The 18317-nt window shown below is 46.8% G+C and overlaps 1 protein-coding gene across 2 annotated transcripts in view; it reads right to left on the reverse strand.

The window, feature by feature from the left end:
• Positions 1 to 18317, reverse strand: part of SLC24A3 (solute carrier family 24 member 3) — a 118719-nt gene that overhangs the window by 35114 nt on the left and 65288 nt on the right. For both annotated transcript variants that reach the window (XM_064415451.1, XM_064415450.1), the window contains exons 6-8: positions 17118 to 17221; positions 5867 to 5941; positions 1330 to 1355 (exon numbers count right to left, since the gene is read on the reverse strand). In XM_064415451.1, coding sequence (XP_064271521.1) covers positions 1330 to 1355; positions 5867 to 5941; positions 17118 to 17221 — 205 coding nt within the window. The remainder of the gene's footprint in view (positions 1 to 1329; positions 1356 to 5866; positions 5942 to 17117; positions 17222 to 18317) is intronic.

Here is an 18317-nt window from a genome sequence, read left to right on the forward strand (position 1 = left end):
CAAGTGACAAAACCCAGGGGTTCAGTGAGCAAATCTCACATCTAAGGACCACCAACACTTCCATAGGGACAATAACCATAGGATGTGGCCAAGGGAGAGGAGCAGCCACCCTGCTCTGCCTGCAGGAGTGTAGAACAGGATGCTGGGCTTTGAAAAGCCAATTGTGCTGAGACAACCTGAGCAAGGGGCAGCTACTCTGCCACTACGGCTGCTGCATGAGTGCTGAGAATGCAGCAGGCAGCAGTTCAAACTGCTGATTAGATACTGACAGGTTTTTCCCCTCTGTTGTTTCTGCATCAAACTAATGGAATAATTAAATTTGTATGAAAACAAATTACAATATGACTTTCAGAGCTTGTTCCTAGGTGATCTTTTTTACTATCCGAAATGCTGTATTCTGATTAATTCCCCATGGCACACTGCTAGTCCTTGTGGAAATCATCCATTATCAAACTACTGTATGCTAAACTCATGGAACATTTGCTCCACAAGGATCTTGAGATATTACACTAACTATATCAATGTCTCATTCCCTGCTTCTTAAGATTCAACACTCAGCTTCTGTGTTGTGTTTTGGTTTTCTATTTAGACCACAGTTAAATACAACTGGCCTTCGAGTGAATTTTAGTTAAAAAAAAAACACACAAAAAATCTACACAAAAAAACAGGCCACAGCCAAGAATGGGTGTTTGAAACCTGCCTCTGAAATGGGAAAGAGCCAGTGAGGGAAAACACCAGCCCAAGCAGCCTGACGCTCCCTAGTGCTTGTAATCCAAATGACACCAGCTGGGAGTGACACCAAAGCCAACGCTGTCACCTCCACTGTCACCTCCAGATGTCACCACATCACCTCTGGGATGTGCCAGAAACAAAACCATGAGACCAAAGCAACTGAAAAGTATCAGCAGCCCAGCCCTCCTAGACTACCATATCTACTGCACTGCTCTTTAACACATTAACAGAGATTTTTTTTTTAATTTCTTTTAACTGGGCATTCACTAAATTATGAAAAATCCAACTATACACTTATTTATGACTGCTCAGGTGGCTCCTTCTTGCACACCCACAGCTCTGCTGAGCACACTGTCATCCCCAGACTGCTGCAGGGCACTGACTGCTGCCACTGTATCAAGAATAGTCTGATTCTCCTGGGCTTTCTTCTCTCGTTCAAAAAATTACTTACTCTAGCCCATCTTGTGCTGATGTTTCTCACACAGCAGCAAATAGCTCCCCAGCAGAACTTTTTAGCTTTCTCCTTCTCATAAACACTAATTATGGCAGCTTTTGTGGTATAACCAGAAAAAATTAAAAGAAAAGGGATTCACTTACCAGGAAACTCTTTCATCATAAATAAACTGTGGAGAAAAGATTTAAAAATAGCATGTTATACACAAAACCACAGTTGAAAACAGCACATCACCTGAGGCGGGGGACAGAGTAAAGCAAGTCAGGGCTCGTGGCAATGGCATCAAGTTCGGGTGTATTTGGCACTGCCCTCCTGCCCATCCTTTGAACTTCTTAACCCTTAGTTTCTCTCACCTAGTCAAGGCTAGCAGGTAATCCTTTCCCAAATGCCACTGGATCCTTGTGCAGCAGTTGGTGGGAAAGCAGCGGTGAGCCAGAGACAGGGCTGCACCACTCCGACCCGCCTGGCTGTCTCACCGACATGGCCTCCTCCCTGCTGCTCCCGGCTGCACGCCGAGTGACCCGCCAGCAGATCCACAGCAAGCTCTGTGGATGTGGATCCACAGCAAGCTGCTGCCATGTCCTGCTGGGCCCAGGGTGTGGTGACCGCCACCCCAGCTGACTGACAGCCCCTTTGGCACACCTGCTGATGGACAGGCACCGTGGCTTCCCCAACAGGGCTGTGCAGCCTCCCCGGGCAAGGGATATACTCCTCCCTGAGGGAAGGACCAGCCATGCTGAGGGGTGTGAGGGAAGGTGCGTGAGGGAAGGACAAGCACCATGCTGAAGGTTGTGAGGGAAGGTGCGTGAGGGAAGGACCAGCAACATGGTGAGGGGTATGAGGGAAGGTGCGTGAAGGAAGGACAAGTGCCATGCTGAAGGGTGTGAAGGAAGGACAAGTGCCGTGCTGAAGGGTGTGAGGGAAGGACAAGCGCCATGCTGAGGGGTGTGAGGGAAGGACCAACAGCATGGTGAGGGCTGTGAGAGAAGGACCAGCGCCATGTTGAGGGCTGTGAGGGAATGTGCGTGAGGGAAGGACCAGCACCATGGTGAAGGGGCATGAGGGAAGGACCAGCGCCTCATTGAGGGGCATCAAGGGAAAACCAGCACCATGGTGAGGGTTGTGAAGGAAGCAGCAGCACCATGGCATGGGGTGAGGGAAGGGCCGACATGGGCAGCAGCTGAAGGCTCACACTGGCAATGGCTGAAGGCTCACACTGGCAGTGGCTGAAGGCTCACATGGGCAGTAGCTTCCATGCTCCATGACCAGGCCCTTCCCCTTGCCGTGCTCCACCAGCCCTGCTACTCCCCGTGGCTCCAGTTCTCCTCCCACCGCAGTGGGATGGCTGCAGAGGGGGCCCACGGTGCCGGTGCCTCCATAGGAGGCTGGAGCTGGAATTGCATGGAGCCCTCGTGGCCACAATGACAGGCTGTGGTCTATTCAGCCCTTCCAAAACACCAGCAGGGAAATGCATGCCCGCACCAGGGATTACAGATCCACAGCTGTGTCCCAGGGAAACAGGAGGGAAAAGGAATGGAAACAGGAGGGAAAAGGATAGAGGCCCTGAAAGCACAGTGAACACCTCCCCTTGGCCATACAGCCATAAATAGCAACTCCTGTGTGACAGCCGGCACGAGGCAAGAGCTACGCTGGTTACTGGAAGAAAACATGACCACAAAACGTTGTAAATTACAGTTCCCAGTCACCATGATCTAATCTGACAAGGCCTGTTTTAGGTTACACTGTTTGGTGTGATGGGATGTGAAAGCGTGTGCACTGACTTCTGTGACTAAAAATAGCACCAATCTCAATTTTGACTCTAATGACTCTGACCATGTCCCTTCAAGTTAAGATACACAGGCATCTTTTTCCTTTCAACAGATTAATAAGTTTTGTTAAACTCTACTAGAGGACAAGGTAGCATTGTAATATTATTATAAAGTTTAAAAAAATCTAAATCAAGATGAATTAAGTACAGTAAATGTGGTTTACATCCACTTCTGACCTCTGTGGTTCAGAGTTCACTCTCTCATCAAATGGCCTGGAGCAGCAAACAGGTGAGTCTATACTGCTCTATTTCTTACAACAGCATTGTACTTCCTTTTCTAGTGCAAATAGAGACAAAGTCATATTGATTTACCCAGCACAGTATCAGGTTTTTTTAAATTGCTGTATCTCAGCAATGGAAGGAATATATTTATTTCCCCTCAGGTGTATTTATGATTAGTAAAGATACCAGTGGAGTGCAACTTTTAACACAGCAACACAGGCCATTGTTTAAATGCCATGAGAACAAACTTCTACAAACAATATAATTTTTCAAGATTGATGACTCTATTCGAGCTGCAGAAAAGTCTCAATGCCCTCATATGGAAAAATTATCCCTGCACACAAAGCACTGAAGCATCTTCTAAAAGGAGCACACAAATCTGATGGAGGAGGAACCACAGGCAGGTTATGCTGTGCTCTGCACAGAGCCCGTAGCTCATCTCCCACCTGAGCCATGGGGCACTAGAGAGTCAGAATTTGAGGAACAACTGAGGTCCTGCCACCTCCATTTGATTCTGTCTTAAAAGGAAAGGAGAAATTAGAGACACTGGGAAGCCAGAGATTCCTAGGTGAGTGAAGGCAAGGAGAAACTTCTTAAACTGAAGCAGAGTTTGTCTCTGAAAGGAGAAATTCTTGTGCACTATCAACTGGGGAGCAATATTGCAAACAAAAGGGTTAGTACATCAGCTAGCAGGAAGCTAAACCTTTAAACACTCAAAACGTTTTCCCTCCCTCACATGTTTCTCTAATAGGTGTTCAAGTTATTTGCAATGATTGTTACGGAGTAACACTGAAAGACTTGGGATGCGCTCCACCTCTCCCAAGACAAATTAGCCAGGTGGTGCTGTAACACGGGAATAAAAATTCTGGCAATGCCTTCAAGCCTGCACTGATGCCTGGAGTGTCACCACTCTGCTACCCTGGCTGCCTGGAGGGTCTTGAACTCCACCAATGATAAGATGAGCAGAAGAGTGGGCATACAGCTGGAGAGAAGCTAACTCACAGCTTAGGGAAAAAATAACCGTGTCCTGGTATTATGGGGTACACTCCCAACAGAAAAGGACTCTCAGTTCTGTAATTACAAAGAACAGCTTGTACAGAAATAAAGTATAGAAGTCTTAGGGGTAACAGAGATGTCTGCTCTCCAAGCCATAGAGCTTTCCCATGACACAGAAACAGTATACAGGAATTTCAGGGACACAAAAGAGTAGAGAATTGTTCTCCACATCCTGATGCAGCTGACAACCACAGGGATGAACCAGCCATGAAAAAACCCCGCCCTGCTTAAAGAATTTAAAACTGATGACAGAATCAACCGATTTTCAACTTGTCTGCCTCCATGCAATAAATGAAATGTCCAATCCAAGCACCAGGAGGCCAGATGCCAGGCAGATGCCCACATCTGTGCTTCCTGTGGAGTGAACTAAGAGAATGCCTGCTGGATGTCTTTAAACTTGGGCAATGGAATTCACTACAATGAGTATGTGTGGCTCTGTTTGTTGTTTAGCAACACTTTTTGGTATGAGGTTACTGTCAAGCTTTCAAAACAAAACAAAAAAAAAAAGCTTTTTGTTTTGCAGCTCATTGCTAGTAATCATGTAGAAAAGTTATTTTTCACCAGGTACAAAATGGCTGGCCTTGCAGTACAGGGAATAAAAGTACAAACAGGTTGAGAAGGATCCCCTGTTTGGGATAAGGCAGAGAGAGGCCTTTGCAGGTACAGAGTATATCTGGAAACACAGACTTTTTCAGCAGGAAACAAACCAAAACCCACTGCTGAAACACACTAACCAAAGTAAACCAGACTGCAAGCCACCCTCTTCTGACTCTAAGTCCCCTTCTTGCTGACATATGGAAGTTAACCTCCCAGAATCACTCTTCCTGTCTTAGGGAATCTAGGGTACTAGGCTAGGGTGGGGGGAAAAAAAAGACATGCAACTGCTACCTGAAAATTCAATTTTTACATTTCCTGGCACTGTTTGGTATTGTTTGCAAAGGTAATGCTAAAATGATAGCAGTGTCTTTATTAAACTCTTGTGCCAAAATTTTTTTCATGGAATAGCCCAATTCTGAGAGATCTGGAGCATTTTCTGAGCTTGATGAAAATCGGGATAGGCACAGCACTAAGAACTGCTGAAAATGTAGTTTTGGTTTGAGGACTTGCTGTCAGCACCCACTGAACCTGCCCCTATTATGTGAGGAAAACTAACCTGAAGGTTTTGTAGTAGCTGCTCAGGATCTCTCTCCTCTGGGCACAAGTGCTGCACCCTTACAGGTTAGTGACATGAATTTCAGGAAGTCATGAAGGCCAGGAGAGCACTGACCCACCCACTGCAGGGCTGCCCAGGGCTCAGAATGTGGGTTTAGCTCTGCTCCCCACGTCTGCACTGGGCCACCACACTCTGCTCCAGCTTTCCCTCTGGGCTCCCCAGACACTCCTCCATCTCCTGCACTCGGGCCAAGCTTCCCAGCAGAACCAGGGAGAACCACGAGCAGTTTTCCACAAGCAGAAATTCCCAAGAATGCTCGAGCTGGGATCTCAGCTACACGACTGTTATGCCATGGCAGGCTCCCTTTAGAGGTGGCAGTAGAACACGGGCTCCCACAGATGAAAAACCTTCAGAAACTTACCACGATGAGAGCAACAACAGACAGTGTGTAGTAGATCGAATCCCTCAAGAGACTCCACGACGACAGCGCAACAACCTGGGGAAACAGGCAAAGACAGGCTGTCAGCCAGGCTCTCGCCAGCACCACTGCCACACCAGCAGTGTGTGCCCAGGTGCCACCTGTCGCTCTGAGGGAGCTGTCCCCACACGTGCTGGGAACTTGAGGAAGACAGGAAACACTTTCTGTGGTTGCTGGGGGTACAGCTGCAAGGGAGACAGGAACTGCCACATAGGAGGTACCTGCGGACTCAGATGTCACCCATGTCAGGCTGTGTGTCCCCATGGAGTCTGTGAGGGCTGCTGCTTTACAGCAAAGGAAGAGCTCAGGCTTTACCAGCACACTGATGAGCTTTACTACAGCTCTGTGTGCATCTGCACAGGTTTTGGGACAAACACTCAAGTCAACACTCCAGCAAAGTGTAACGAACAAAACCCAGGAATTTGTAAGCATTGGAGAATATAAAGGGATCACTGTGCAGTTCATCTCACTTGTCACCTTCCAAAGCCACAGAAATGAGGAAGAATTCTCACTGCAGGCTGCATGAGCCTGCAACTCAGATCTTAGAAGAAAATACCAGTGAATGAGCTAATCTTTAATTTAACTAATAGTATTCAAAAGGTCAGATTAAAAGCAGTCATTTGGAGGTAACATCTTCAATATGATTCTTTTTGCAGCTCTAGGAAGTCCCCTCAGTAGAAGCTTCTCCTCAAATCTATATTTCCCAGTTCTGGAGTGCGTTTCAAACACTCCTTCAAAGACGTATAGCTGAAGGAGGAAGATGGGAGATGGTTCATTTTCACTGATCTGGATCTGAACATATACATTAATTTTCTGACTGTACCCTCCAGTCATACTTGTGCATGAATTCAGTCACATGAAAAGTAACATCATTTTCAGTTCTATTTCAGTGTCAGCAAAAATAGTTTCTTAAATTTCTCCAATACTGGAATTTTCCAAAACTGCTAATGAAACAAATGCTGTAAAAAGATACTGACCATTATACCTGAAAAATCTCTACAGTCTCTTAGTAGCATGGTTTTCTAAAAAATTAATGTAATTTATGCCCAGTGTAAAATCTCTTTATGCAACCATTTACCTGTTGGAAACTCCTACATGAAGCAAAAAAGCAGGTTTTTAAAGCCCTTGGGTCAAACCAGATTTCTGCCAGCTGACAACACGTTTCACAGCACACAGACATAGATAAATTAAGATGCTTTTTGATGGAAATTTCCAAATGTAGGAACACGGAGTTGGGTTCATAATTCTATTCAGAGATCCTCAGTTAAATCTCACATTCTACATCAGTGTGCCCCTTCATTCTGATTGAGCAAGTTTTGCAAGAAAGTTTATAGAATGATTGCACATTATTCCACTCAGCTTTCAGGATGCTGCTTAAGGTCCTCTGCACTTGCCTCAGCATGGATGCATGCTGGTGGGGATTTTACAGCTGTACACTTCAGCTCTGCACACAGAAGTCGCACTTCTGAAGCAAAGGACAGCCCCCACAGGAAAGGGCTCTGTCTCATAACCTCTGTCCCTGGCCTAAGGGGTGTCACCACGCAGCCCAGCACAGCTGTGAAAGCAAGGTGCCTGGCTACAAGGAGTCAAGTCTTCCTCCTGTTCTTTGATATTCTACAATGGTCTTGAAGGTGCAGGATAATGTTTTCCCAAGGAATATTCCTCTGGCACCTGAACAAGCACAGTAAGATACAGATGCCTAAATGCAGCTTTCCAGCAAGGACCTACTGCACAGAACTGATAGACCAAGATCCTGTGGGAATCACAAGGGCTCTTGTGCTGATTCCAGATCGGATTGTAGGGGAACGTGCTCATGCCTGGCACCTGTACAGGCTGCTCACATTTCACAGACATCAGAGTGGGTCTCCCTGAAGCAGTTAACTCTTGGACAGTGAAATCTCAGATATCTTTAGGGCCCAAGTCACCTAGCTGAAGTTTCTCAGCCATTTGATTAATGTAATACAGGGAAGCCACACATGTAAAGCAACCGTGCTCCAAGGGTGAAAGGAGCTCATGAGCACTGAGAGCAATGGCAGTGCTCACTCTGCTGGTCAAAACCACGTCCTGAGGCAGAACTACTGAGCTCCTGAAGGCCTAAATTGTGCCTTGCAGCCACCAAGGACTCCACATAAATCTTAACATGCTGGAAACTACAGCGTGAGTTGTACAGATTAGTGAGGCAGAAAAGGAATCAGGAAAGCAATCAGCTTGGGTAAAAACATTATCAAATTTGAGTTTTAAATCATTAATACTGTCATACTGTAACCCAGCAATGAGCTGGTCCTGCAGGAGCTGAGCATAAGGAGGCATTTGTAGAGCCACTGATTGTCAGTGCAGTGATGTTTCCTCCTTTTGAAGTGAGTACCTGAAATCCAAACACCAGACAAGTGCCTCTTAGCTGTCCCTTGACCACTTATTGGGGACTGAACCTAGTTCAGCTGAGCTGAAAAGAAGAGCTCTGAAGTGAAGGCTTGTATGAGAGCATCCCCTGATGGCTCCACACAAGACAAACTGAGCCTGCTCCCCTGCATGCTACAGCATCAGTCTTAAAGGTAAACTTACCCATAATAGCTACCTGGTTTCTCACAGGTCAACTTTCACCCTGCAAAATCCTACATATAAATTTTACTTCTCAGAATGCTTACTTCCCTTTTTGATGGGCTGGAGAGCAGAAAAATCAAGATTTTCTCAGTTCTAGTTTGATTTCTGAGGTTTGTAACTCCTGAAGCCGTGGCCCTATGCAGCACACACCACCTCCTCCACTTAGCACACATGTAGAGATCACCCACCAGAGGGGAAATCTCCCCTAAAATCAGACACTGATGTCTGCTTCCTGTAGCACTGAAGTTGGCTCAGGGCCACCAGGACCTCAGTGGCAATATGCCCCATGCTTCATCCCAGGACTCCACCTTTTATCCTCTGTAAAACTGACCCTTTTCTCTTCTGCTCATCCAAATCGTTTCTCTGCTCTTAGGAGCGTGGAAGCTCTTCTCCCATCCAGGAGATATCCACCAGCAGAGGCCACCCAGCTGGGTGTTCTCCAGCCTGCTCTGCCCACGGCAGCAACGGGCCCGAGACAAAGCACATGTGGCTGCTGTTCCCTCAGCAAGGATGTCTGTGCTCCTGGAGTCCAGAGGCACTCCTGAGTATTCTGGCTGCTAAACTTCCAGGGGCAGCATGCAATCACATCCATGTTCCTCAGGGATCTTCTTCACTCTGAATTGTTTTGAGGGTTTTCCTCATCTCACGGCTGGCTCTTTGCTTGACATTCTCAAGCGCTGATCAGCTACTAACACTGCTGGGAAATGCTAGGCTTTGGAAGCAATCTCCCTAATCTTGTTTCTCTGCTACCCTCTGGCACAGAAGGTCTAGATTTTGAGGTATTAAGAGCTAATAACCTAATTTGCTGATGTGGAGAGGCAGGAATGCTTGGACTAGGGTGTCAAAAGATTAAAGACAATCCCTGCAAGTGATTAGCTGTAAGAGTCTATGGAGGTCAACAGAGATGTGCCAGCAGTGAATCCACCACTGTCAAAAGGCATCCAGGAGCAGAGAATCTGGGTCAGTCCTCATGCTGCCCCTCTTTGATGTGGACTGCACAGAAGGGATTAGGGAAGCCCTTACACCACCCTAGCAGATGCAGGGATCTGGCTTTCCAGCACTGGTCTGTGCTGCCTGAAAAGCTGCTGCTCACTGTGATCCCTCACAAGCCCCTGGCCCACAACACCCAGTAGACAGCGTGCTGTGTCAGCCCCTCTGGGTGAGCTGCAGCCAGCTGTGCCATGGAACCTTATGGAACCCTGCTCCTGGTTTGCAGGAGCTGCCCTCAGAGCCGAGGAGGGGCCTTCTGAAGCCTGATGGGGTCCCCTCCAGAAAGGGCTGTGCTGACACCACTGTTCTGCAAACCCTCAAATTAGTCCCGTGGTAACACAGCAGGATCTCATGCCAAAGCAAAAGAAACTACCCACTGCTGGCCACTGTTACAGGAAGCAGTGAACTCAGGTGGAGGTCTGGGACAGATTTTCAAGGAATCAGGCTGGCCATAGCTTGCAGTTAATCCATGTCTTATACATTCAGAATTATACAAAAACAAAAAGGGCTCTACCTCAGGTATCAGGGCACAAGCTCTGCCTTTAAACTTTGCAGCTGATTATGTTGCTCAGCTCGGTAATTCCAAGGATCCATCCACCTGCCTGCTCATTCTCACTGGTCAAGGTATCAGTGAAGCATCACACATTAATGGGAGAGTGTGACAGTGCCTTACTTGACCTCATCTTTACATTAAATTAGGCTGTAGATCCACCTATGGCTGTCAGCAAGAAGCCACCGTGGAGCCTCTGCATCTGTCCTGGGAGACACACGCAGGACTTGGTTTGGAGGGTGGTGGGTTCCTGGTGACACTTCTGACACATCCATAATTCACACAGAGAATCAGCCAAGCAGGTCCAACAGGATCCCAGAGGTGCCATCTCCCAGCACAGCAGGAGTCCTGATCCCACATCCCCTCCTGGTACACTGAACCACTCTACCACAGCAGACCTTTTAGACAGACTCCTGCATGGGAAGCCATTGCTCTCCTGTGCAGAGCCCCAGGGAAGCCAGGCAGGCTTTCCAGAGGCAGCCAGCATCAGCCAGAGGGCCCTGAGCTGGCACTGACAGCACAGCAGGATGTCCTGGACCAAGTGACACTCCCTCTATACCCCATGGTCGTGTCCGAATATTCCAGGACGCTGCAAGTATCCAGCTCAGTCTCCAGACCATAATTTTGGCCAAAGACCCCAGGGTCTCATGATACAGCATTCAGGCCTGCTTGAGGGTTTGATCAATACTAACCACAGCTTCCACCTTCAGCAAAGTACCAAATACAGGTCAGGCCAAAGAAAAATCCAGGCCTAAACATATTTGTCTCTCTCAGGCAGTTAAAGCAGCCATGATCTAAGGGACCTGCTGTGAGGAAAGCCTCCTTCCAATTACCAGCCCCCTAATTCCACCTCTGGTTTGCCATTCTCTGCAGAGCTCAATTGTCACTCTGGCTCCCAGTCTGTACACTGTGCACCAACTCCATCTATTCTCATTACTTCCCCAAGAATATTTGCTTTTTTAGGCCTCTCTTGATATTTTCATCACTGCTGCAGCAATCTGTCTATGTGACATTCTCAGAATGGAAACAGTGGACACTCTCCAAACCTCAGGACAAAGCCAGAAATATTTCCCTGCTCAACTGGTGGTTATAATCATCCATGAGTTATTTGGACCAGCATGTCTCTTTAGCTCAGATTCCCACAGTGCTGAGGCAGCAGGACCCCAAGGCCTCTGCTGGACCACAAGATCCACAGCAGAATTCAAGGATAGCTGTAGACAGGAAGGCTTGCACAGAGTAAACATCTCCCAGTCTCTCCAGACTGGCCAGTCCTTCCCAGAAGTAAAAAATAGATTTTATTATCTCCCTTGCTTTTACACTAAAAATGTTTTTAGAAAATATCCTACAAATGGTACATCCACATTATTGGATGTGTGTGTCAATTTTGACAGAGAAAACTCAACAGAAAATGGTGATTTTTTTTTGGTTACAATTAGGAAGTAGCCTTGGTTTGGTGCTGATAGGAATCCATTTGCAACTCTTCTGATTGCCTTGGGCAGCATCTCTGAATCAATGGTACCTCTCCATCCTGAAACTCCATCCACACCTCCCTGTCCCAGCTGCAGTCTTGGCACCTCACAGACTGCCTGATGTTCCACAGCATCCTGCCATCATCCCCTCTGCCTTCCTTGTTCCTGGGCTTTCACACACCACGGCCATGCCAGCAAGCTTTAGGTACCCAAGGACCACAGCCCTGGCTTCTGCACTACTTCAGTCTGACCTGCTAGTCTGTCCCATGTCTGCAACACAGCCCTGTCAGTAAAAGAGCAGGCTCATGGTCACTGTAGAACACTGCCAGCACCAAACCCCAACGTGCCCTGGGCTCTGAGAGCAGTGAACAGTCCCAGCAGCTGGCATTAAGTTCTCCTTAAACTACCTCCCCAGAGTTTTACACATTTTCCACTGATGTTCACAGACCAATAAAGAAAAAGCAACAGGATTTCAACTCTCACCTTTTAAAACTTCTCCACAGTCAAGGAGAAGAAAAAAAAAAGCTCATGAATGCAATCACAAAGCCAAAAGTCAGTAATGGCTGCAGTCCGAATTGTGAGTGAAATTAAAGCTTAAAAGATTAAGAGGCATGCAAGCAAGCTGAATGGCAGAAGTGGGATAAAACAGATTACAGAAGTCTCAGTTGCTTCATTAAAAAACATTCTACCAGGTTATTAAACTCTGTTTAGTGTCCTGGTCAACATGCCTAACACAGGCATATTTTCCACTGGCATAACCCATGGCAGCTGATAATTCCTAGAGCCACCTCGGCTGGCACAAGGGTTCTGTGACCTGGACAAAGGAGAACTTGCTGAATTTAGTGTAATTCCTGAGGTAAAAGAATCCCACTGGGAAAGAAGGAGGCAGGTCAGACAGTCACAGTCATCCTTTTCTGCTCCAGTATGATGAGGATGCGTCGCCACCCACCAGACCCCTTGACAGAACCAATAACTGGAAAAGCTGTGGCACAAGCCAGCATTCCTGGTCCCTTGCTCCACCCAGAGAAGCCTGTCTATTTCTGGGGAAAGGTAAAATAAAGAAACTTGGACTCAAGTGAAAAACAGAGCAGTTAAATACTAATTAACATATCAAGCCATGCACATTCAAAATTACAAGGTAATGCTGGAGTGAGACTTGCAACTCGTGGTTATACTGCTCTCACATAAGAAGTTCTCAGCCTCCTCTGCAACACTGCAAAATGCTGTGGGTCAGGGCTGGGAGGACAGGATGGCGAGGAGAGAGCAGCAGAGCCGTGAAAACAAGATGAATCTGGATGGGGGAATGTCCAAAACCGAACAAACTCTGCTTGTGCTGGCCTGAATGAGAGCTGAATTAAGCAAGGGCTGCTTCCGAGAATGCCGCGTCCTTGCCGCCAAGGACGGCGAGAGGGCAGGGGAAGGAGGGGAGAGCTTGAGAAGCACAAACATGAGCGTGAGAGAAGACAGGACAGCACGACCAAGGCCTGGAGGGGACCCCAGGCTAAGGTCAAGCTCCCCATACACAGCTGGCTTGCAAGCATGGAAAAAGCCCGATGCAATCCATCACAATGCAGACAGCAGCCTCCTCGCTGCTATCCATTCTGTGTCCCTGTGAATGCTGCTGGACTACTCTCTGAAAGGCTGCATCTGCTGCCATTTCATTCTCCCTCAGTGTTCCCTGACCTCCTTGTTCCCCCTTTGCCAGGAGGAAGCAAAGCAGACACAGCAGCTAAAAACAACAGCTGGGTTATGTGCCTTAGCAGTTGCCTACCTGCAAGAAGTGCTGGTGTCCAAGGTGTAGGGACATAGGAGGGAACAGCTGCAGACACATCCAACCTGCACTGCACAGGCAAGTGGGGAATGAGAAGAGCTCCTAACATATTTCCACATACTGAAACCATCTACAGCTTAGAAGCTGCATCTACTGCCTGGATGAAATAAGAGAAATCCTCCTCTGGGTGTGAGTGCTATGCAGAATATTTCAACAGGCTGCAAGAAGAAAGCAGGAGGAGCTTCTAAGGCTCACTGCCACAGGCACTTGGGCAACATTCACTATCCACGGGGAAAACTTGAGCTCTCTCTCACAAACATGCCTTGGTCAAACACTTCCACACACACCACACGTGAAGTTCTGCTTCTGAGAGGCCCAGTTTAAGCTATATTTGAAAGCTCTGATTTTCAGAGTGTGGATGCTAGTTAGAAAATGCAGCCTTTAGGGGATGGTTCTTGTCTGGCCATCAAACACACAGGCAGCCTGCATTCACTGTTGCTTTTTTAATTCCTCCAATCCAAAATCTCAGGAGGAGATGAAAACAGTGGAAAATATGATTTCCCTGGCTGCAGAGCAGACTCCTGCATCTCTAGAGGTGCCTCCCTGGCATGGCTAACATTAGCCAGGAGGAGACATAGAGCAGAGGAGTGTGGAGAGGAGAAGGGATCAAAACCACTGGAAGAAAGCAGCTATGGGTGGATGCATAACCCAAGAGAGGAACCTGGTGAAAGCTTTTCTCTCAGGCCTCAAGAGCTGGAGGAGGAATGACAAGAAGGAACACTGTCACACTGGCAAGAGCAACCATTAAATTTTAGAAGATGTAGTTAAGTCACTTGCTTAGTTCCAGACAAGAACAGCCCTAGGGATGAGGGCAGGGCTCAGGACAGAGACATTCTGTGTGGTGCCCTGTGGAAAGAAGCAGGAGAGAGAAGAAGAGGGGCTCATATGGCTCAAGGAGCTGAATGCTCCCAAGGAGAGCAGGGCTGTGTGAAGACTGACATGGCCACTCAAACCAAGGCTTTCCAACAAGGAAAGCCCTGTGGAGCAGTGGGAGCAGCACCTGGAGCCAGGACCCACGAGCATGCCACAGAATGCTATGCACCAGGGGAAAGAGCAGGCCTGTGCCAGCTCTAATTGGCCCCTAAAAAGACAAGTTATTCTTTTTTATTTAATCTCTCTGTGCTTTGTTTCCCTGTCTCTAAAGCATCCCTTCATCTCACAGAGGTTTGGGGAAGATTAATTAACTGCTCATCAACTGCTCAGATACAATAGCGCCGAGATCGGCACAAGTTCAAGAGGAAATTAATAATTCTGCTGCTGGAACAGGACTTGAATAGAGCCTGGTAAATAAGGCAGAAGGGCACAGAGTGAACAATAAGAGAAAACAAAATCCTGAATATCTGCTCATTAAGTGAGCAAAGTCCATTCTGTGTGCAGAGGGAGGCAGGGAGCCCGTGGAGAACCCGGCAAGAGACTCCATAATTAAAGCCTGGATAATAATGCACGCACACTGGGGGGGCAAATCAAGGGTGCACAGGGAACCCTCACACTGCTATTTTCTAACTTTGCAGTGTTTGACTTTCAACCTTCACAATGCTCTTTCAATGCCTTTTTTAGGTGTGCAGTGTGGCACAGAGGCGTGGGCACGCTTCCCTTCTCCTGCTCCAGTAAGCAGTGGGATGCTTATTCTGATTTATCCTGAAAAGTGTGCTCATACAGCCAGTAAAGGCTTGGAAGAATAAACAATTGGGGCTGGTGCTCAAGCAAATGCATACCAGCTTTTGGGGGCTGTACATTTGGGTTTTTTTCTAAACATGGTGAACATAACCAAATCCAATCTTTTCTTAGGCCAAAGAAGAACACATCCAACACAGCACATACAAACTACAACCTAATTTTAAAATAAAACATATCCTGGAGAGGGCTGGACAGTATTTTACAATTCAACTGTTTACCAGTCAAAAAAAAACCCAAAAAAAACAACAAAACAAACCAAAGGAAAGCTTCCAGAAACACAGAAAAAGGCCCCTGCAGATCTGACCTCTGGGATTTCCAGCCCACAGGCAATACATCTGAAAATCTGAGGGCTCCAGCTGCTCAATCCACAGGTCTGAGCTCAAAGAAAAAATCCTGGAGCACAGCAAGCAGCTTTCACCAACAGCCAGCCCACAGGTTCACCTGGCAACTCACTACTGAGATCCAGGTCCCAGCAGAACAGAAATCTTACCAACAACCAAATTTACCACCTATGTTAGTGCCTCTGTAGAGACACTGTTAACAATCAAATCAAATTCCTACTCATACTAACACAAAACAAATGATGAATCACACCACTAAGAGGGAATGACTTTTTGGTGAAAGGCTGGGAGTGGGAAACAATGAAAAGCATAAATTGATCCAGAGTTTTATCTAAAACACTGCGATTATTGACACTGAAATTTCTTATTTCTAAAATAACAGTTCCACATGGTGACGTCAATCATTCCAGTGCTCACCCACCCTCTGAGGGTTAGACTGCAGCAAAGAGAGGTTATGTGACTTGACAAAACCACACACAAATCATCAGCAGAGCCCAAAGGAAAACAAAGATGGGGCAAAGCAGTCAAAATCTCAACGCTTGGCTTGAAAGAAACTCACAGACTATGCTTAGGATGACTTGAACTTCTGAAAGCTACCATGGCTGAAAGGCTGAAGATGTTTTACAAGAGCATTTTGCCTGTGATTTATCCTTCTGAAACAACGATCTCCCACCTGTAAAAGGCCTCTCAAGAAGACTGACATTCTCTGTCAAGCCCCAAACTCTAGTAGGCCTTTTCCAAAGGTGGTTTGTAGCCATTTTTTAGCAGGTTTGAGGCATGCAATCAGTACTGCTGAGAGTAAAAATCAGAACTGGCTCCTCTGCCATCATTAACTGCTGGATAGTTTATCACCTTCATTTGCATGAAAAAAGCGGCCTGAGAAGGAAGTCCTGTTGATGACAGGAGAATACCTCTGGGGAACAGAGCCTCATGCCCTGGGAAGGCTTTGGTCATTAAAAATTTACCTCAATTAACTGGGTTTTCACAGTAAGAGTTACAGCAGAACCACTGACACATCTGTTGCATGCAAATCAGGACACGTGGGTGGTTCAAAAGCACTGCTGTGACCTTAACCTGAGGCCTCCTCATGCTGAAAATGTTCACCTTCAGCCTGCAGAAGTTCACTGCTAATGAAACCAGAACTGGATCATAAGGAAAACCCCAACTCTCTGCGTGTTTTCCCAGACTGACCAAGGTCTTCTCAGTTCTTCTTCCATTGCCCTATGCTGGTGCATGACCCTGCTTCTCCTCTTTATGAATAAAGTCTGCACAGTAACACGCCAAAGAACATTTATGAGACTGTAAAAATACTTGGCATGCCGGCAAGTGCCAAGGTAAATGCAGATTCAGGTATTTAATTATACAGTCAATCATGTCTGCAATTCAGACAGCAGCTCAGATCTCACAACTTAATTGCTTTAATTTCAGATGAATAGCTTGTGTTGTCACAAGCGGTTTGACACGCTGGAGAACACTCACAAACTACACGATGAGCAAACAAGCAACATTTATTCCTCTGCCCACCCACACACCTTGGGCAGCTCAAAATGCCTGAGCTGAACTCTGCTGCTCTGTTTTTCATTTCAAAAATGCGGGAGGAACAGCACAGGGCCCTATTAAAAACAGCAAAGCCAGAGAAATTTGTGGCAAGGTGGTGAACCTGGCATCTGATTTTGCAGCACAGCCAAGGCACAGGGTGAAGCAAGAACTGTAAGGAATCATTCAGTGCTCCTACCTGTCCTGCAAAAAGCCCACACACACCAATAATACAGAGGATGTTGAATACAGCCGAGCCCACGATGGTTCCAACGCCTACGTCTCCTTTTGTGATAAAAACACCTGAAAAACAAGTTCAAGAGAAGCTGTGTAAATGGGAAAGAGCTGACTTTTTTCACATAAAATTGCAGACCTTGCACCCTATTCATGAATCTAAAGGTAAGTACTAGGCAAACTGCAGAGAGCTGCTTTCTGAGGGGATCTGCATAGACAGTGTGATGGAAACCAAGTACTTCAGGCACATCCAAGTTATTAACTTCCTGGTATTGTGACTCAACATTATGGCAAAACACCACAAAACACTGCAAGCTCATGGTAGCAGCTGGTGGGACACAAATCCACGGGAAACTGTCTCCCATAAGATATTCCCTGAGCAGTACTCTGCTCCTTCCCATATTCCCATCCCAACTGGCTTCAGTAGAAGCTGGAGATGATTCAGAGCTGTCTGGCCACAGCTACCCACAGCCAAGTGATGCCTCTCAGGATGAGTTATGGGGCTATGCTACAAGCTTTTTTCAGAGCTCTTCTGTCAAATTTGGTTAAAATTGGCCAATGAGGTTAATGGTGAGGGAGATGAACTGACAGACACATGCATCACAGTGCTGCACAGTCCTTTCCTTAGGAAGCCAGCCTAAAAATAACACTCCATCTCCTGTTAGCTGCCAGTCTGTTTAAATTCACCACTTGCTTTTAAGGTTCCAACACTATTTAACTGGCCATACATAAACTGGCCAGTGCTGTTCACGTATTTTTTCCAACGTCATCCTTTTCTCAGAAACACAGAAGCACTCACCTGCCAAGTGGCACACGGCACCTGGCAGGTTACACCACAGCAGGAAAATGATCCTGATGACCATCAGGGCTTCTCTAAGTCACCTGAAGGAATCTGCTTTTACTTTCACCCTGGAACTGCACTACCCTTAACCAAAGGACAATCCCAACTTGGTCCAATTTAAGTTCCCAAATGACAAGGCTTTGCTTGTGCAATGAGACCTCTGCAAAGAACGCAGCTCTGCGTGAATTTACTCATGCTCTTCATCTGGCAGCTGTGACTGAAAGACAAGTGTCTCCTAGAGAAAGTGTATGAGCTGACAACTAATTCTGTTCAGTGATGGAGAGCCCCGCATACCCTCCCAGCTGCTGCCCTGACAATCCCCCA

The sequence above is a fragment of the Passer domesticus genome, chromosome 3 (genome assembly GCF_036417665.1).
Source record: "Passer domesticus isolate bPasDom1 chromosome 3, bPasDom1.hap1, whole genome shotgun sequence".
NCBI lineage: Eukaryota > Metazoa > Chordata > Aves > Passeriformes > Passeridae > Passer > Passer domesticus.